The following is a 17880-nucleotide window of genomic DNA, read 5'->3' as shown; positions in this document are numbered from 1 at the left end:
TTAAGCGATAGGCTGGCATTCAGAAAGGGGGTGGAAAAAAAAAAGAAATGTTACATATCACAATAAAAAGATACGGGAGAAAATTAAGGTAAACATGTCGCACTGGCATGTGTACAAACTAACCCCTAAACGTCAACTTGTTTCTTTTGGGTAGTTCCAAAAAGGAGATAACACGAGATCTTGGCCATGTATTATTATTTTACTTTGCAAAGATTTGTTTGGTAAACCCACCCCATAGAAAAAGTAGATTTTTTTTCGTAAAAAAGATAAAGGGGAGAAGTGTAAGACAAGTATTACAAGTCAACGAAAAAATCATTAACCGCTCCGACTATATCAATCAATCATGGTCAGGATTAAACCCTTTCCCCGTGAGACAGAAAACAAGGTGATTAAGAAAAAAAGGAAGAGGGAAATCAACAGTGCTGGCGAGAACAATAGTTATGAGAACTGTGTTATATGTTGTTTTATCTTTCTTATGTTTTTTTTTTTAATGCTACTGAACAACGGGAATGACACATGCGTTTGTGTAAAAATGTGTTGGTTTGCTTGTGTGTGTGTGTGTGGGCATGTAGACATACACGTAACCGTTAAAGAAATGGATCATGGAAGGGATGGGATCAAATGAATAAACACAAGATAAAGACAAAAGTCAGGCAAGTACGACATTGAATAAAGGCACTTACTTGGGGGATTTAGGGGATGTTAACCCCTATACAATGCGTAGGAAATGAACGAAAAATTCTCCTCGCAAATGATTTTCGTGGAGACTTCTGAGACACTGAAATAAGGAAAAACCAACAACTTGTCAACCATGATTTGCTCTAGCTAATCAAGTAAATTAAACAATAGTAGGAGAATTATATGACGCCAGGGGGAAGAAATGAAATGAACAAACAAGAAAAAAATAACAATTGCGGTTTGTGGTGTTTGGTGTTTTTGTCAACTTCCCTTGCGTAGCTAAATTGGCTACACAATTTCTTGTAATAATTCCAATGCCTAGTGAGGTGAAGTCGATTTCAGCAGCAGTCGATAACGTTCGCTAGTTTGATCTGCACAGGAAAGAGATTCATTGAATAACCAATTGTGTCACAAATAACAACAACGCGTTTTATAATCTTACCAGGTAGTAATTCGACAGTAAACATGGATTCATCCTTCATGTTTTGCACGACTTCGTCAGTGACATGTACATGGATTCCGCAAGGTCCTTCAATGTAGACGTCCAAAATGTGTTGGGATGACAATTGCACTAGTCCGGCTAACTTGTTGGCTATCTCGACGCAGGATAAGTTCTCTAGGAAAATGGCGTGAAACACTTGGCTTTGATCCTGCGTCAAGTAAAGTGTCAGTCTCGGCGCTAAAGGTCTGTGGAAAATGGGAGGAGAGAAAACATTATTTTCCGTAGTCAAAGAGCTGATAAAGAATTGTCGTTACTTACTTGGCGTGTAGGGCGTTGTAAAGTCGTATGCCATCGGCCACTCCACAAATCTGGATAAGGTCATCGCGCGTCAGTCTTAGAATGTCGGCTCCGGCAAAGCGAGAAAATGTGCGGGCTTGGCTGGAGAAGCGGTTGGTCTGCAGCCATTGGGCCGTCTGTTGAGCGCTCGCTTCGGCGCTTAAGGGCTGGAGGTAATACTGGTAAACGGCACTATTACCACTGCCGATCAAAGATGTCTTTCGGAAAATAAGGAAACAATCATTGAAAGGATCTAACAAGTTGGTAACGAAAAAACAACTTACAGGACTTTCAACGTTATCCGTTTCGTGGCCTAGAGGGCTCTCACTAGGACATCCATCACTGGTGAAACTTTGCGATTTGCTGAGATAGAAAACAGGACTGTTAAACACATGGAATAAGTTTAAAAATATATAACGCAAATGTTTTCTCACTGTAATTCTGTTGGACTGTACGTCCGGGTGGCCAAAACGGCCGGTGGAGTGACCACGGTCGTCGCAACCACAGTTTGTTGAGGGGCCTGGTTGACGCTGGTGCTGCCATTGCTCGTCGCTGTGCCTACTGGCACAATCGCTGACGTATAGACCAATTCGAGTGGTATCTATTCAAACAAGTATCCAATTTAATAATGAAATTAAAGTTTGAAGACATTCAAAGTCTTACCTCGGCCAATATGGTGCATTCACATGATGGTTGATATTTCTCCTGTTCAACCATTGGCCGCTTGTAGATCTTTTCTCGATCTTGCTTATGTTTTCGATCTGCTCCTTTTAACTAAAGTTCCCAGATAAAAAAGCGAATATTTGGAATGAAAATTAGCCTTAATGAAATCCAACCAATAATTTGCTGTTGCTTACCTTGAACACTTTGATCTGGCAGCCGGCAACGTGGAGACGTTTAGGGGTGCCATCACCGTCACCGTGGGAGTAGGTTTCGACCTGAATGCGGAAAGGAACACCTTTTTCGCCGCCGTGTTTCTTCGGCGTGAATTCGGTGCTGATGCAATTGACTTTGATGTAGACGCCCACTTCCTTGGTGGGATCCCAGGCAAATTCAACCACGTTCAAGTTGCTATTGTCCTGGACGACTTCGTAAATGCCGTAGGATAGGGGCACGTCAATCTCGACGATACGGTCGCCAGGCCTCGACATCCTCCACGCGGCGATCTGCTCGCGTTCCATGTACTGCAGCCTTCGCTCGTGGAAACACAATCTCACCACGCTCTGATCAATTAAAGAAATAGACATTAGCAAGTTATTCAGGAGAATTGGACTAAATAAAGCAACAACTCACTCTGAGCAATTTCCCTCTAAAGTTCGACAAATCACCCAATTTCTTCATTTTTATTTCATAGGGTTGCCCCTGGTTCAAATAAGTCAAAGACTCTTCGTTGACTTTAGTGGCAATCGACGTGGCTGCAGCCAACACGTACTGGAACCTGAATGTCACCCCCCACAAAAAAGAATCCAGGTCAATTAGAATCAGAATTATGGAATGACTTTCAAATTTTGATGAATTCGTTCATGAATTGGAGATGAGATGACGAAGGTGAAGAAGTGAAGACACGTATAAAACAAACAACACAAGAATAGGTAAGGGATGGAGTATGTACTGTTGGTTGGGATCCAACCTGTTGTCGGCATTGGCGTCCGTCTCGTTAAGTCGATCGTATTTGTATTTCTCGCCGTGGTAGTTGCTGGCTCCAACGACAGCGGAGCCGCTTCCGCCTTGCTGATGGATGCCTCCGGAAGACGACATGCCTTCGTTGGACGAAGAGGACGTTAGGCTAGAGGCACTGCCCGTGCCAACACCACCCGTGATGGGCCCGGCTCCTCCTCCAACGGTGCCACTTCCTCCAGTTCCGTTGTCCTGTCCGCTCCAGCCACCTGAATGTTGGTGCAACATGTGCTGGAACGGGTGCGAATAGCTGCTCTGATCGCCTCCGTGACCTGTCAGATGCGTCACCGTCCTACCTTCACTGGAAGCCCTTTCAGTCGATTGCGGAGGCGATGGATTTGTGCCAACCCTTCTGTCATGTGAGATGATGACAAAAGAAAAAGCAAAGTCAACTGATGCCCCACAAAAAAATTGAATTAAACAAGTAAACAAGGAAATTTGTGCCAACCCATGCTCTCCATTAGGAGGTGAAGGTGCCTCTTGTTTGAATCCGGTCAACGTTGGAAGTGCCAGCAAGGCCTCACTGCACGAGACAAAGTAAACGAATAATCATTAACCAATCCCTCCGCGTATTGAATTCATTGATGGCATTAAGGAAAAATTGAGAAGTGATGCTCAATTGGAAATATTAATATTAACACAAACTAATTTCTAAAAATTCGACGGGAAAAAAATCAAGAGACAAAATCCAGCTCGACCTCAAGAGAGAAAGACAAGAGTGAGCGGGGAGCATGTGATTCCGAATAAGACGGGCTTCATTTCCCATGCGTTCCACACACGCAGCGGGAGAGACCAGAGATCGTGGTCGGGAATTAAAAACCATACATCACATAATCAAGTGGATGTATAAAGAAAGAAAAAAGGTCCGCAACGAGGCAACATGGCAGTGTGGCCAAAAATAATAAAACAGAAAAAAAATTAATAAATAAAAAGAACCGAGAAAAGAGACTTGGGGCTGCGTTCGCCCAGGCGATAGTAATTGGATGTCTACTCCTCTCTCACTATTTTCTATAGCCCCACCATTCAAAGGCAGTTACGACCGGTTTGTATCGCTCCATTTGTATGCAAACTGTGATAAGGCGATGGCTCAACGATGACGTGAGTCGAATGCTCTCAATTCCCTCCAAATAAAATATAAGCAACCAAGAAGAAGAATATGTCGCGCTTTTTATACCCTTCCATTTCCCATGGAGATGGCGAGTTGGACCTCCACGAGGTCGAGACGGGACTCGAGCGTGAGATCATTTTGCGACGTGTCAACTCCAAAGCCGACGGGGACGATGAGGGTGCTGGATAGTGAGCATACGCTGTAGAACAAGCGGACGACGTCGGATGATGGCCGTTGGTAACAGCCGATCCAGCGGTGCTGTTACTACTGTTGCCGTTGCTGCTGTAATTGTACGAGTAAGGATGATAGGCCGAACCGGACGAGGCGAAATGGTGATGATGGTGGTGGTGGTAAGCTGCGGCCGCAGCGGCGGCGGCAGCGGCTGCCACGGCTACTGACGTGTGACCCGAGTAATGGTGGGGCGATGAAGAGGAGGAATAAGGAGACGGGGAATTGCTGCTGCCGCAAATGATTCCTGAGCCCGACGAAGAATTCACCAACGTCGAAGAAGTGCCACAAAGAGGAGCAGCACCACCACCAGCCCCACCGTCGGCCACGTGATGAACGTGGTGGTAAGGTGCGTAATGGTGCAGCGGCCCTGCCGTACTGCTGCTAGCGCTGTTTCCAGCCAGTCCAACGCCGGCCGATGACGATGTGAAGGAAGACGTTAAAGAACCGGGCGGCCCGCACGGCATAGGGGCCACCGGCGGGTAGGGTGAAGGTAGCGGAGCCACAATTGAAACCGCAATCACTCCTCTTTTGATCAATATCTTGCGCAATCAAATCAACACGATACTCGACGTTTCACACTCGAATTTCTAAAAAAAAAAAATCCATTCACTGCTTCATTGGGAATGAAACAATGTGTTGGCGCCTTGAATTTCCACCGAATAATGTTTCGATTACGTTTATAAGAAAATCTGTCGAAATGTGGTGCAAGCGAACCGGGCGGAGCGAACGATGTGGTCAGGCACGTTCGGAAGTCAGGTAAAGACTAACAGACAATTCTAAATGACTCTGAGACTCTTTCCCCCCCTTGCCACACACTACTACACAACTACATCAAAACAAAAAGGTGGATGAAAGAGGAAGAAGAAGAAAAAAAAGGGCAAATGAGCTCGTCCCCTTTTCAACATCCGACTCGTCAAGAAAGGTAAACTTTTTGTTTTTTTTTCGGCACTGTAAGTCTTATCGACGTAAGCCATCACCTGTTGATTGGCAGTATTTGAGGGAGGAAAATAGGAGGGGGAAGACCCACTATCCAATTAGGATTATTTTTTCGAAATAAAATTGAATCGTTTAAAACGTCTTCATTATACATGAGCCAAACAAAAAGTAGATTGTTAGATTGCATAACATTTGAATTGAAGATCGAACAAAAACCACGTGAAACGTTACAGAAAGGTGTAGCGATCGAGGTGATTAATCCCCATGTCTGGCTACGATTTAGAAAAGGAAGTCCGGCGATATCCGGTGCAAACGTGAAATCTGACAACTGTTGTGTCATCTCTCTCGATAAGAGATTTTATGAATTCAACAGTGAAGATGAGATGACAAAGAAGAAGAAATACGCTCAGCATACTTGATGGAAAATTCGTTAGGTAACCAAATCTGGAGTTAAAAACAACATGAATTTAACTCAGATGTCTACTATAGATGGACGGAGAGAAAGTTTTCCCCGACCCGAAAGAAAAAAAAGCAGTAAGGAGGTTTGATCATTGGCTAATGACACACAGCAGCTTCCTGATGAAGCATTTAAAACTAAACTTGATAAACAACTAAAAATCTCTAATGAGTCGGGATCTCCCTTTTTGAACGAACGGAGTGCCTTTGTTTCGAGATTAATAATTTATTGGAATGGAAACAGAAGGAAAGGTCAGTCAGTCGGTTGGCTCGAAAGACGATAGGCGGAGAGAGCGCGCGCGCGCGGGACCGACGCAATTAAGAAATCGGCCAGCCGATAACAAGCTCTGGATAAATCATAAGTTTTTGGTAGCTCCGGCCGTTCACCATTAAAATAACTCTTAACAGAACACAAATATCCCTCATTTGTGGGGCTTTTTAGTTTTTATACGTTTCCGGTCGGGATCACCCGTTACCAACTAGGAAGAGAAACAAAAATTCATTTTCAATTTTTTTTTTCTTTATGGTTTTGATCGAGTGATTTTTAGTTGTTTTGTCTCTTTTTCTCTTCCGCCATTGAACGCATGTGGGTTTCATGCATAGGTTCACCCTGCGTGAGGGAGGAAGTCGGTAGTAGTAGCTTCCTCAACTTGAAATCATTAGGGTCCGGCTTCAATTAGCGCAAGGAAACGAATCGAAACGAGCGAAAAAAAACCAAACAAAAGCAAATGCAAAAGCGACAAAATGTCCGACAAGTCTTCTCATTACCAGAGACAGGAAAGAAACAAGGAACGACAAAAACGAATAAGATATGGTCACAACAATAACTGGAAACTTGTGAAGAGAAAAAAAAGAAGATGACACGAACTGGATAATAAACCTCCCTTTCTTTTTTCGGGGGCCATACTAATCCCTGTCGGCCGTCTCCATTTCAATTCGGCTCATTACGGAAGCGAAAATAATAAAAAAACAAAAACAAAATTGGTCGAAGGGGGAAAGATGGTCGGCGCTCTACGAACGGAGATCGGACTTTATTTTTTCTGAGTTTCAAATGATGATTCTGCCCCTTCAAGTCAACATCTCATTAGTGGCTCATTAAAGTGAAGAAACTCAAAGAATATTAAAGGGCGTCATCTTTGCGGGGATACTAAAATAAAAACCCTCGGAGGATATACAGGATGGTAGGACCCACAATGAATAAAAGACAACGCCTTTCTCCTCTTTCCTACCCCTACTCGCTCAAAAGAAAAAACTCTTCAAAATTCACAACTTTAGAAAAGATTCAACAGTTTGGTTGTTCAGTCAATGGCTTCATTTGTTATTCATCTACTTATTTAAAAGAGAAACCCCAACTTCCTCTTGTCCGCCCCCTTAAAATGCTGCCAAAGGAGTCTGATCGTGTCGAATCATAACCCCTTCAATTTTGAAACCGAAAAAATATGCGACGTGATCATCATCGACGATCAAATTCATTAGTTCAAAAATACGGACCAAAAATACAACCATCTCCGCTGTTTCTCAAAGATTCCAGTGGCGCTTTTTACGTCAATCGACCGAAACTTATTATCGTGAGAAGTGTATAAAGATTAAAGACACAGCGTCGGCTCATGTGTTCCTTGTGAGATCAGTTTCTGATAGTAACAGGGGGGTCTCTTCTTTATCTAATGAAGAGGTTTATCTGCACGGACTATCAATTCTCTTACTCTCTAAATTCTCCCACACTAAGAGAAGGGACTCGTTAACTCATTTACTCAACTGACCTCATGTTGTACGATGCGACGCTGAGATCAACCCCCAGGCCAGACAAGCTGCCGTCGAAATCCGCCGCTAGGTTGTCGTCTATATCTTCCAGTCTCCAGCCGGCCACTCTGTTGTTAATTGAAGTCGAATGGTAATGGCGGTCGCCTGAAAATTACGCAAAAGCCAAAAATAACAAATCAAACAAGTTGAAACTATTAATTAACCACCAGAAATAACGAATCCAACCATACATTTCTATTCCAATCATCAATACATTTGAAATTGGAATCCTAACCGGAACCGGATTTCACTTACTCATCAAATTCTTTGCAGCAATTTATTTTTTCCCAAAAACAGAAGATGACTTAAAATCCAATAATAGTTTTAGACCGTCGGACTTGTCACCTAACAACGCCACGATTTTAATGTTGGCGCCATTTCAAATTTCTAAACACACATTTTTAACAGTTTTTCAGTTGGAAAGTCTAGAAGTTCCCTCATAGAACAAACAAGACACGATTCGACTATTTTTCCTTCTCATTTCTCAGAATTTGATGGTGCCCACTCTCGACTGGTACTCACACACATCCCCAATGTGTGATTTAGTAAAGCAAAACAGGTACGACCAATAAAATAAAAGGTAGGGTGGGAGAACGGTGGGAGAAATGCCAGAGAGGTTAATAATCACCTGAGATGTGCAGTGGCGGCGTATCGCGACAAGAAGCGCTGGAGCGGTTCCGAATTTCCATCACGTCCGAGGCGTGCACCTGCGCAGCAGCAACAAACAAACAGTCAGATTAATTCATTTTTGTGCTTTTTGTTTAGTTTTTTTTTTTTTTTTTTTTTTTTTTTTTTTTTTTTTTAACTTTTTCAATAGTTTCAACATTCTCTAAAAACTGAATTTTATCTTATTCAAATCCCTTTTTTATCGCACAACTCTTTATCAGGGTGTCGTTGGCCAACAGTCTACACCTCTTTCGACAGACGATAATCCTTTTCATTAGTTAAAATACACGATAAGCATTCGGGACTCGGTTGAATCGTGGATTAAAATTACCAATGCCACCAACACACCCACCAAGGACGAATGAAAGAAACTCTGACGCGTCAAGTCGTATACATTGAACTTGGTAAATAAAACCAGGCATCACGAACCGGATCGCCGTGAATCATTTAGCCAACAACAAACGACGCAGTGTGTTTTCTGTAGGTTTTGTCAAAATTTGGTTTAGTAATCTCATCAGGCCGACAACAATGGCGGCAATTGCCTTCAAGGGCGAACGGGCAGATGATTTGACGTAAAATAACGAAAAAACGGATGAAACTCACGTCGACTGGAGGTGCTGGAGTGGCCAAGTTGCCGTCATCCGGAAGGTCTGGCGGATGTCCGCATGCCGAGTCGGCTGTGCTGCTGCACAGGCTCTCGGTGCTACCACCACCTGAGCAGGAAGGCGGCCCGAAGGAGCGCGACTGGTAGAAGGAGAAACTGGGAACGTAATTCGAAACGGCAGAAAAGCTGATTCCGCCCACGGCTGTCGAACTGCTGGTGGTTAAAGTACGGGAGGAAGTCGTGGCAACAGCCGAAACGCTAGCGACCGCCGGGGGAACACCAGCGTGATTCGTTGGCTGGATGGAAGCCGACGGACGAGCCTGTCCGACCAGTCCCATGTTGCGCATATCTGACAGCGATATAGTGTTGTTGCCACTCGAATTGGCCGCATTCTCCGGCAGCAAAAATTGCTCCAAAAGTTTCCTCTTCCTCGAGGCCGTCATCGAAGCCGTTGACGAAGTGCCGCCAGTTTGGCTGTTGCCTCCGCCGCTCTGTGACAGACCAGAGAGACGTGAATTGGCCGTCATCGACATGGCCGAATTGCTGCTGTCACTTCGGGCCAAGTGCCTCTCGACTCCCGTTGTCGTCCATTGAAAGAGATCCGAATTGTCGGAAGCGTTATCACTGGATGAATCTGGGCTTGGCGAGGCGGGCGCGATGCAATTGGCCGATTTGGCCGGTCGCGGACCCCCTCGCAAGCTGCTACTGCTGCTGTTGGTGGCGGTGCTACTTCCCCCTCCACCGCTGTGCGTCGATCCACCACCAGGCACGGCGGATGAACCCATGGCGTGCAAGCTGCTGGATGCGGATGAAACACGTCTAGGCATGGTGTGACGTGGAATGGATGCTGAACACGTTCCCAGACCGAAAAAAATAAGATTTTTTGTACAAAAATTCACTTCACTTTGTCCAACTGTTTTTACGGCACATATTTCTCCAGTTTTCTTTTGTTCCCCTCTTCTTCTTCCGTCCGTTCCGGCCCAAAAGACGACGCAAAACGGGAGGAGGGGCTTCAAAGTAGTGCTGCTAGAAGCTTAGGATGGAGAAGTCGAATAGAAAGAGACGATAAAGGCGAATGAGCTGATAGCGCCAGGACGGAAGGGCAATTCAGGGGCGGCCCAGCGGCTGTGGGTGGTTAGCCCGCGAGGCCGCGAGTCCTGAACATCCGGCGTGTCGTCGACGTCGCCTTCGACGGCGTTCGCACAACAACTCTGCCCCGCAGAAGAACCGCACATCACGGCCGGATTTTACACTTTTGCCGGATTCTCAAGCCACACACTTGCGGCGTGTTGATCCAAATTTTCGTTGACCAAAGAGGAAAAATTATCGACACAAAAAACAACAACGACAAAAAGAGATAAGTTGTGTCGTTTTGTTTTAAAAGAAAGGGGGGAGGAGGGAAAAGGGGAGTGCGAAATTTCCTTGCTGGATCCAATCCAAAACGTCTCTTATCTTTTGGTCGAGAGATAATCTGTAAAATAAACAAGATGTGAATAAATATCAACACAAAATGGCTACAAATTTGCAATTATCTCGACCACGACGATTGATTACAGTGACAAACAATAATCGTGTGGTGCTGGATAGCAACAGCTGACCCAAACAACAATACACACACAATAACTTTCAGAGTGGGAGGTTAAATCAAGGGACTAGAGGGTTTCCCTAATGCCTGCGGCATCTTCGTACCAAGAGACGGGCTGATACGACGAGGTTTTTTTTATGGCGTGGTCAAACGTGAAAGTTCCTTGAGGAGATGGACGTCAAATTTGAATAAAAATTGCGTAACATTAAGACTATTGAGAGTAGATCATTTCCTTGACAAATGAATCAAACTTTATTCCAAGGTCTGTTGAAAATGACCATTTAGATAATCACTGAAATAATATAATCTAATGGGCCTGTAACTTTACCTTTGGGAGTCGAACGAACCAGCGTCCGAATGTGGGAATCGACCAACTACATGTGGAATAAATTTTTGTCGACACCTTTAGGTTAGAGAATCAACGATACAAGCTACTACAACTGCATATATTATCGGTTAACAATGGGGGAGGTGGCTCTTCTTTGTCAAGTAATCAGCACACGTCATCTGACCCCAGACGAAGAAAAAGAGTCCATTTTCGATGACTATCCATTCGATATCCCTCTCTCTCTGGCTGACTTGGAAACGTTTTTCTTTGTTTTGTCTTTTCGAAAGTTGCTGCTGCTGTCGAAATCGATGGTTGTCTAGAAACAAACTCTCATGCTCGCGACGGGGTCGATTGGAATAAACAAAACAAAAAGTCTGGTCCCCCCCACTTTGGTCTTCCCTCAAGCTTTACTTCTTTTTTTTTTTAAAGTTCTTCTACCTGCTTTTTTTTTCCTTTTTCATTTAACTTTTGTTCTTTTTAGGGATATTTTTCGAAAACAACACACGAGCTTGTTGCTAAGGCTCTTACGGAGATATTCCAAACACACGCCGAGATCGAATGGGAGCCATCTTTTTCCTGGAAATGTTTTTTTCGCCACCAGTTTATATGTTGGTTGGAAATTATGACGCTGATTCCACCATATGTTGTTTCACGTTTAACTACGGCTACATAACGAATTCCAAGCAGTAGCAGACATAATGGCCGACGACCAAAACATCGTGTGCATACAACTTGCCTAAAGCCAACTTGATTTTATCTTAAATGGCGAGAAAATTCTTACCGTTTTCCGTCGAGTTTTCAATCAGAGAACATTAACTGGTGATGCTGGAGAATAACTGAAAAGATCGAATAAGATCGTGTGACTTATCGAGACCAGCAGACCCGCGCAAACGGGAAGGAATAAATGCACGGCCTTCGTTCTAAGCGAAACTGCTCCATGTCAACAACGTTGCCACTTTCATAGGGTTGGCTTCACAAAAACTTAGAAATACAATGTTTCCAATTCGTTTTTCTAACTCTAGATTGTGTAATCTTTTAAATTATGAATCTGTAACTTTAAAGAATGAAAAAATCTTTTTTTTAATTACTTACTTAATCAAAAAAAGGCGTTTTCCAATCGATGAATGAAAACAATTGCGTCATACAGTTGGTGCGTATGAACCACTCTCGCGATATGAGAAGTAAGAAACACATGTGGAGATGAAAAGTGGAACAGACTCGCCTTCTGTTTGCAACAAAAGACCAACAACTTCCTGTGTGATATTCAGACAAAACAGCCAACGACAGACATCCGGAGAAAAGTCACGTGATGGCTACGAATACTTATGAGATCAGATCTACAATATTAAGATTTACACCCACTGAAATGAAACTCTCAAACATCCAGCTATGAAAGACCATGTAAAAAAAACCTGGTATGGTTTATTTAAAAAAAAAAAGTTAAACATATTCGCCACACACAGGTACAAGTTCGTTCTCTTGGTATTGGTCGAAACGTAATATCAACCAATTTAAATTTTTTTTTCAAGGCTTCCGACAGACGAAAAAGACACTATCGTATTCGTATTTGAGCATGGAGCGGACGTTTTGAGAGTAGGTGGTTTTCACCCCAGTTCGCTCTTTCTGCCGAATCAAAATGAAAAGTTTATATACGAAAACAATGAATTCGATTTTATGCAGAATTACCTCAATTACAAAGCCTATCCCTTGCACGATTTCTCTAACCATTTCGTAGGTTGGCTCGATGGAATTTTCGCCAGGGATGTCCGAATAATGGTAGAGCAACGGCCCTAAATTGATCCAAACGCCACCTGTTGAAAATCCAATAATTAAATTAGCATGATGGATTGCGCTTGATTGAAATTTTTTGGAAACAAACCGCTCTTGAGTATTTTGTAAATAGTTTCGATGAAGCTGACGATGTTGTTGGCGCAATCTATAAAGAAACACGTAGCTATACAGTCCCATGTGCTTGCTTCTGTATAAACCTAGAATAAAATCATGATAATGATTATCAGATATTTTTAATGAAATGGGGACAACGATTGACGTCTACTTCGAGGAAATCGCCCGCTGCCATGGAAAACTGAGCATGGCGTGGGAGTGATGATGGATCAAGATCAGGGAAGGAAGACCCTCTGGTTACGTCAGCAGCTGATAAAGTATTGACGAACTGTTGCGTCCATGGATAAACACGAAAAGTCTCGACCCCCTGACATCTAAGAGGGAAAAAAGCGTAAACACAAAATGCATAAAGATCCTGTTGATCATCCCTACTTGTTCAAGACGAAGTTGGAGGCGAACAGCATGAAGAGACTGAACTCATTGCCTTGACAGCTGTAACCTCTTTTGGCTATCTCAAACGCCAGTCGTCCAAGTCCTGCACCGGGAACCAAAATTTGTACTTGTTCCGAGGGCCTGCAAATGGAAATAATTATTAATAAAAACTTGTTTCAACTAAAAGTCTGTAATAATATGATAGTAACCTCTGAGCAGGTGGGAAATTTAATTCAATTTCTTCAATAATGGGGTTATAGCACGCAGACCTTTCTTCCTCCCCATCTTTACTCCAGTCCCTTACAATTTGCTTCAGCGTAGATTGGACCTTTTCCATATCACTCATGGTTGGATGAACCTTGGACTTGACCTGCGTAACATCAGACGTTTTGCAAAAGAAATAAATCGAAAGCCAATTATTTATTTTAAGGAAAACATACTTGACCAGCATCATGTTTGACATTTTCAAACAGCGTAGCAACATCTGCCGTGATAAGTTTGATGATTTCGTAGTTGTGCTCTACACAAGTCCTAATGTCTTCCAAGTGAGAACGATAGCTAGTGAGTAAAGTTTGATGGTGGCTGGGGAGAGACGAGACGTAAGCTTCTGAAGTGGCTAAGCGTTGCAACGAAAAAGACCTAGGATGAAAACATGTCAACCGCGAAAATAAACCACTGTAGGAGTGTAGTAGTAGTGTAGGTCTATCGAACCTGTAATAACGGAAAGCGTTAACGATTCTCTGAAAGTGTTCTTTCTCTTCAACATCGTCAGTAGGTCCGTTGTTCCCCATTTTGAACGATGACCTATCCTATTCGTGTTATTATGACAATAAATATCTTAAAATTCAACCAAGAAACTCTGTTATTCCTCATCTATTTAAAAAAGTTTTTCAACCTTTTCAAGTAAATTTCCAGAGCAGTCGAAAAATCTGCTCAACGTTGTCACATCGTCATTTCATTGTCTGTATCTTTTTTTATCTCATTTTTATTTTATTTTTAAAAATCAGAAAATAAATCAAAATGAAGAACACGATAATCTCGTCATCGACATTTATTTAAAAAATTGACAAGTGTGACACGGGATCTCTAGAGGGGTTATATATTAGCCGGACACACACTCGTCGGAGATGTATGAAGTTGGCCATGCGCAATGGAATAAGGACGCGTACGAAACTGCTGCAGAACGCGAAGTCGCTCGACATCGATTCAATACGTTTTAGCCGTTGTAAAACACGCACTCTGGCACTCTCTGCAGCCGGGGCTTGTCGACTGCAGTGTCCCGGCTGCGTTTGATGCATTGCGGAGCTTTTGACTCTTGAGTCCTAAGGTAGAGCCGTTATATAGTCTTGATAGATCTACAGTGTAAAAGTATACATAAACAAACCAACGAGTGTGTGTGTGTGTTACAAAGACACAAAGTCGCATCTAAACAACAGCAGAGAGCATTGTGAGAAACAAACAACAAGAATTATTTTCTTTGTATTTGAGCGTCTGTGATGCAATCATGAAGTGTCGTCCCGTCGGTGCAACCACATAACACACACACATTCGTGCTGGTTATTTTGGATGTCGTAGAAGCGAATCGCGCGAGTGCTGTGCTGCAGTCTCCTCTTCCTTTGTGACATGTAAAACAAGAAAAATCCGTGTGTGTGTGTATGTGTGTGTGTGTGTGTGTGGGATTTTTTCTTCGACCGCATTTTCTGCTCACACCAAACGATGCAGGATCGCAATTTGATTGGGTTCCTTTCCGTCTTCTTCTCCATCACTTTGGGTTTGCCGTTTTCTTTTTAGTTGTTTTTCGATCCTGGCCAACCAGCATTTTTTAAAAAGAGACTTTTCACTGCATCTTCCCCCTATAGAAGATGTGATTAAATTGATGATCGCCAATTGAGCTCTATATATAAACACGAGCATTTTTGATGATGCGCGCGCCTCCTAGTCTCCTAGCGAGTTGGGACAGGGGCCTATAAATAGGAGCGGTTCGCAAGGACTCACGACCTGTTTTCTCCCTTTTTGTAATTTTTGCTTTCACGAAAGGGGAAAATTTTCGGCTGGTGCTGTGGTTATCACGTGACGTGAAAAATACGATCCTTGCCAGCGAAAAAATTAAAAAAAAAAAACACTTATTATTTTAGTTTAGTTTAGTTATTATTATTATTATTTTAAAAATTAAGTTTTTGGCCGGAATTTTATTCGGGGAATGTCGAGATGATTGAAAAATCCATCAAGTCGTGGTGGATTTCATTCTCTTTTGTTCTTTTAGTTTGTCTGCAGGCCAACATCATCTCGGCCGAAGAGGAGTGCATAAGTATCATATTTTTCAAAAAAATTTTACACATTTTTTAAAAATGAATTTCATTTAACCTTTGTGAAACAGACCGATCCGGCCGGACGATTTTGTGCTACGATTGCGACAGTTACCACAATCCGCTTTGCAAACATATCAATGAATCGGCTCCAATGCACGAACACCCACCTTTCAAAACTTGTAAAGGATGTTGCGTTAAAATCGTCGAACATCGCTACTCACGTACGTTATAATAATTAAAATAATAAATGAACAAAATTCAGAAAATGATAATTTGTTTTAAAAAATAATCAAAACTCAGCCAAGGAACGCGTGAGGCGGATGTGTACGGAGCAGCTGATTGTCAATTATTTCATCGTCGATCACGTCTGTCTGAAAGAAGGTAACAAACGCAAGGGGATGACTTGTTTCTGCGAGGAAGATTTTTGCAATTCGGCGATCTCAAGGCATCGCTTCGATCTCTTCTGGGCTTATTTGGGCCTCGTCGCTGCTGTCCACCTTCTACTCCGGGTCGGATGATTTTTGGCTTTTTTCGGGAAAATCTAAAACAATTCATTTTGTTTGCACTAAGTCACACCCACTCCCTTTTTCAATGAACAATGTAATAATAATATTAATAATTTGAATGCAAAGAAATTACCACGCACAATAAGTCGACCCTGGCCATCTAATAACATCACGAAAAAATGAAAAAAATCAAGGCTTAAGTGCTCAAAAATCCAGACAAATGGGATGACATACAATTCCGGAAAAAATGGCTGTGCTCTGTGTGTGTGTGTGCGTCATCGTCGGCTACCCCCTCAAAACTCTCTCAATTCTCATTTTTGATAAGAAAATAAAAACCCTCCAAACTGTAGAGAAAATGTTGTCAGTCAACACACACAAATCCACTTTTGATGATGATGAACGGCGGTTTACACACAGCAGCTGAATGATTCACAATCCTTTGATTTGTTATCCCTTGCAGCCATTGTTAATAATGGATCCAGTCAATAATCTTTTTTGCCCATTTTTCAAATCTCTCTTTAATTCATCCTTGTTGTTGTTATTTAGCCGTTTAAATGCCGAATTTTAACTGGCACGTCATCCAAATACATGCTAACGTCATCAACCTGGTTGTTCTTAATTCCTTTCCGATCGCCTAGACGTAAGTAATGATGCCTCAAATTAATTCAAGTGATTTTTTCTTTTTCTCTTTTTTGTTTTGTTTCGAAGAAATGAGAGAGAGAGAGAGACATCGCGGATTATATCAATAAATAAAAATCTTCCTTCCAAAAAAAAAAAAATTAATAATAATAAACACGGCAGTTAAAAAAAAGAAGGGGAGAGGGAAGGATATTTGAATAAATGAAGTGAGGCTGAAAAAAGATCGAAGGAGGAAATTAAAAAAAAAAGAAAAATAATAATGAAAAAAAAAATCAAATTACACACAAAATGCCACGAAAATTAATTATAATAATAAAATTTTGGAGAGATAAGGGGGGTGGAGGCGATTTTTGTTTAACAAAAAAAAAAGAACACTCACGCGCATTATTTTTTTTAAATTAAAAAAAAGGTGGGGTAAATAGAGGAATGAAATTCTACTACGAAAAAGAAAAATTGTCCTTTTTTTCTGATGATGGAGGAGCCGTGGGGAAATACTACACACAAACATAATTGGGAAAGAGAAAAAAAACAAAAAAAACAATAATAACCCCACACCAAATTTGTAATCTTGTGAAACACTTTGTCGATCGTTTTTCTTTTTTTCAATAAAAAAAAATTAAGAAAATTCAAACTGCCAGTCTCAACATTTATATATATATATATATGTATATATATATAACGGTAGTAGTAGTAGTAGTGTAGTAATAGTAGCGGATGAGGAGGAAGGTCTGGAACAGTGCAGAAACAAGAAGGGGGAGTATAGAGGGGGTTTCATCGTAATGTCTCACATTGAAAATAACAACCATTGAATGAATTTTTTAGTTTTTCGTCAAATTTGTAAGAAGGGGAAATAAATTGAAAGGTGAAAACTTTTTTGGGGGCTTTTATAGTTTTCGCAAGAAAGAAGAAAAAATAAACGAGGCGGAGGCGAAGGCAGCGTATTACAATAGAATATTTTGCGTTGTAACAACGAGATAGTGGTGGTGGTGGTAGTAGTAGTTGTGTGTGTGTGTTCCTTTCCTCTAGCTAAAAGAATTTTGTTTCTCAAAAGAAAACCAAAACAAAATAACCCACAACGAATTTTTGTTTCGTTTTCTCCAAGTCTTGTTTTTTCGCCAATAAATCTGGTCGTCTAACATTACATATATATATATACTGAATACATTGATGATTGGCGGGATTCTCGGCGCGGGAATTTTTGAAATTTCTCAAAAATTTAAACTAAAACAAAAACAGTTTGTTTCTTCCTTAGCTTTCCTGCTGGTTTCTTTTTAGTCCAATCGCGTTGATAATGAGAGGCGC

General features: G+C 41.9%; 3 protein-coding genes and 1 long non-coding RNA gene across 8 annotated transcripts; 2 read left to right on the top strand and 2 right to left on the bottom strand.

Moving 5' to 3' along the window:
• Positions 1 to 168: 168 nt before the first annotated feature.
• On the bottom strand, positions 169 to 11800 carry LOC124348863 (transcription factor CP2-like). 5 transcript variants are annotated; one of them, XM_046799212.1, is made up of 14 exons: positions 11629 to 11800; positions 8934 to 10405; positions 8293 to 8371; positions 7625 to 7769; positions 3582 to 3656; positions 3069 to 3485; positions 2750 to 2894; positions 2314 to 2679; positions 2120 to 2230; positions 1891 to 2057; positions 1741 to 1819; positions 1439 to 1674; positions 1121 to 1365; positions 169 to 1049 (listed from the first exon to the last, which is right to left on the bottom strand). In XM_046799212.1, the coding sequence occupies exons 2-14, from the start codon at positions 9759 to 9761 to the stop codon at positions 997 to 999; spliced, it is 2946 nt and encodes a 981-aa protein (XP_046655168.1). In that variant the 5' UTR covers positions 9762 to 10405; positions 11629 to 11800; the 3' UTR covers positions 169 to 996. The 5 variants fall into 5 exon arrangements, with proteins under 5 accessions (XP_046655168.1, XP_046655170.1, XP_046655169.1 ...); XM_046799214.1 differs by having other exon boundaries at positions 3087 to 3485; positions 11629 to 11799; XM_046799213.1 differs by lacking the exon at positions 11629 to 11800 and adding an exon at positions 10848 to 11272.
• An 85-nt stretch (positions 11801 to 11885) lies between these two features.
• On the top strand, positions 11886 to 12811 carry LOC124349191. The gene is made up of 2 exons (XR_006920207.1): positions 11886 to 12310; positions 12377 to 12811. It is a non-coding gene; the product is annotated as an uncharacterized LOC124349191 (long non-coding RNA).
• Positions 12812 to 12861: 50 nt separating this feature from the next.
• Positions 12862 to 13915, bottom strand: LOC124348800 (carnosine N-methyltransferase-like). Its single transcript, XM_046799073.1, has 5 exons — positions 13836 to 13915; positions 13565 to 13763; positions 13334 to 13494; positions 13125 to 13265; positions 12862 to 13066 (listed from the first exon to the last, which is right to left on the bottom strand). Exons 1-5 carry the CDS (start codon positions 13913 to 13915, stop codon positions 12862 to 12864), a joined length of 786 nt encoding a protein of 261 aa, XP_046655029.1.
• A 404-nt stretch (positions 13916 to 14319) lies between these two features.
• LOC124349110 (protein quiver-like) lies at positions 14320 to 16543 on the top strand. The gene is made up of 4 exons (XM_046799624.1): positions 14320 to 14895; positions 15388 to 15432; positions 15502 to 15654; positions 15734 to 16543. The coding sequence occupies exons 1-4, from the start codon at positions 14841 to 14843 to the stop codon at positions 15949 to 15951; spliced, it is 471 nt and encodes a 156-aa protein (XP_046655580.1). The 5' UTR covers positions 14320 to 14840; the 3' UTR covers positions 15952 to 16543.
• Positions 16544 to 17880: the final 1337 nt, after the last annotated feature.

The sequence above is a fragment of the Daphnia pulicaria genome, chromosome 7 (genome assembly GCF_021234035.1).
Source record: "Daphnia pulicaria isolate SC F1-1A chromosome 7, SC_F0-13Bv2, whole genome shotgun sequence".
Classification (NCBI taxonomy): Eukaryota; Metazoa; Arthropoda; class Branchiopoda; order Diplostraca; family Daphniidae; genus Daphnia; species Daphnia pulicaria.
This window is presented reverse-complemented; position numbering and strand designations above follow the sequence as displayed.

Coding starts and splice junctions, on each gene's coding strand:
- LOC124348863 (XM_046799212.1), bottom strand. CDS start 9,761: ATGCCTAGACGTGTTTCATCCGCATCCAGCAGCTTGCACGCCATGGGT. Junction 3,657..7,624: donor GTCGCATCGTACAACATGAG/GTCAGTTGAGTA, acceptor TGTCTCGTGCAG/TGAGGCCTTGCTGGCACTTC. Junction 3,486..3,581: donor CCTCCTAATGGAGAGCATGG/GTTGGCACAAAT, acceptor CTCACATGACAG/AAGGGTTGGCACAAATCCAT.
- LOC124348800 (XM_046799073.1), bottom strand. CDS start 13,915: ATGGGGAACAACGGACCTACTGACGATGTTGAAGAGAAAGAACACTTT. Junction 13,266..13,333: donor AATTTCCCACCTGCTCAGAG/GTTACTATCATA, acceptor TTCCATTTGCAG/GCCCTCGGAACAAGTACAAA. Junction 13,067..13,124: donor TCCAACTTCGTCTTGAACAA/GTAGGGATGATC, acceptor TTTCCCTCTTAG/ATGTCAGGGGGTCGAGACTT.
- LOC124349110 (XM_046799624.1), top strand. CDS start 14,841: ATGCAGGATCGCAATTTGATTGGGTTCCTTTCCGTCTTCTTCTCCATC. Junction 14,896..15,387: donor CTTCTTCTCCATCACTTTGG/GTTTGCCGTTTT, acceptor TTGTTCTTTTAG/TTTGTCTGCAGGCCAACATC. Junction 15,655..15,733: donor CGTCGAACATCGCTACTCAC/GTACGTTATAAT, acceptor ATCAAAACTCAG/CCAAGGAACGCGTGAGGCGG.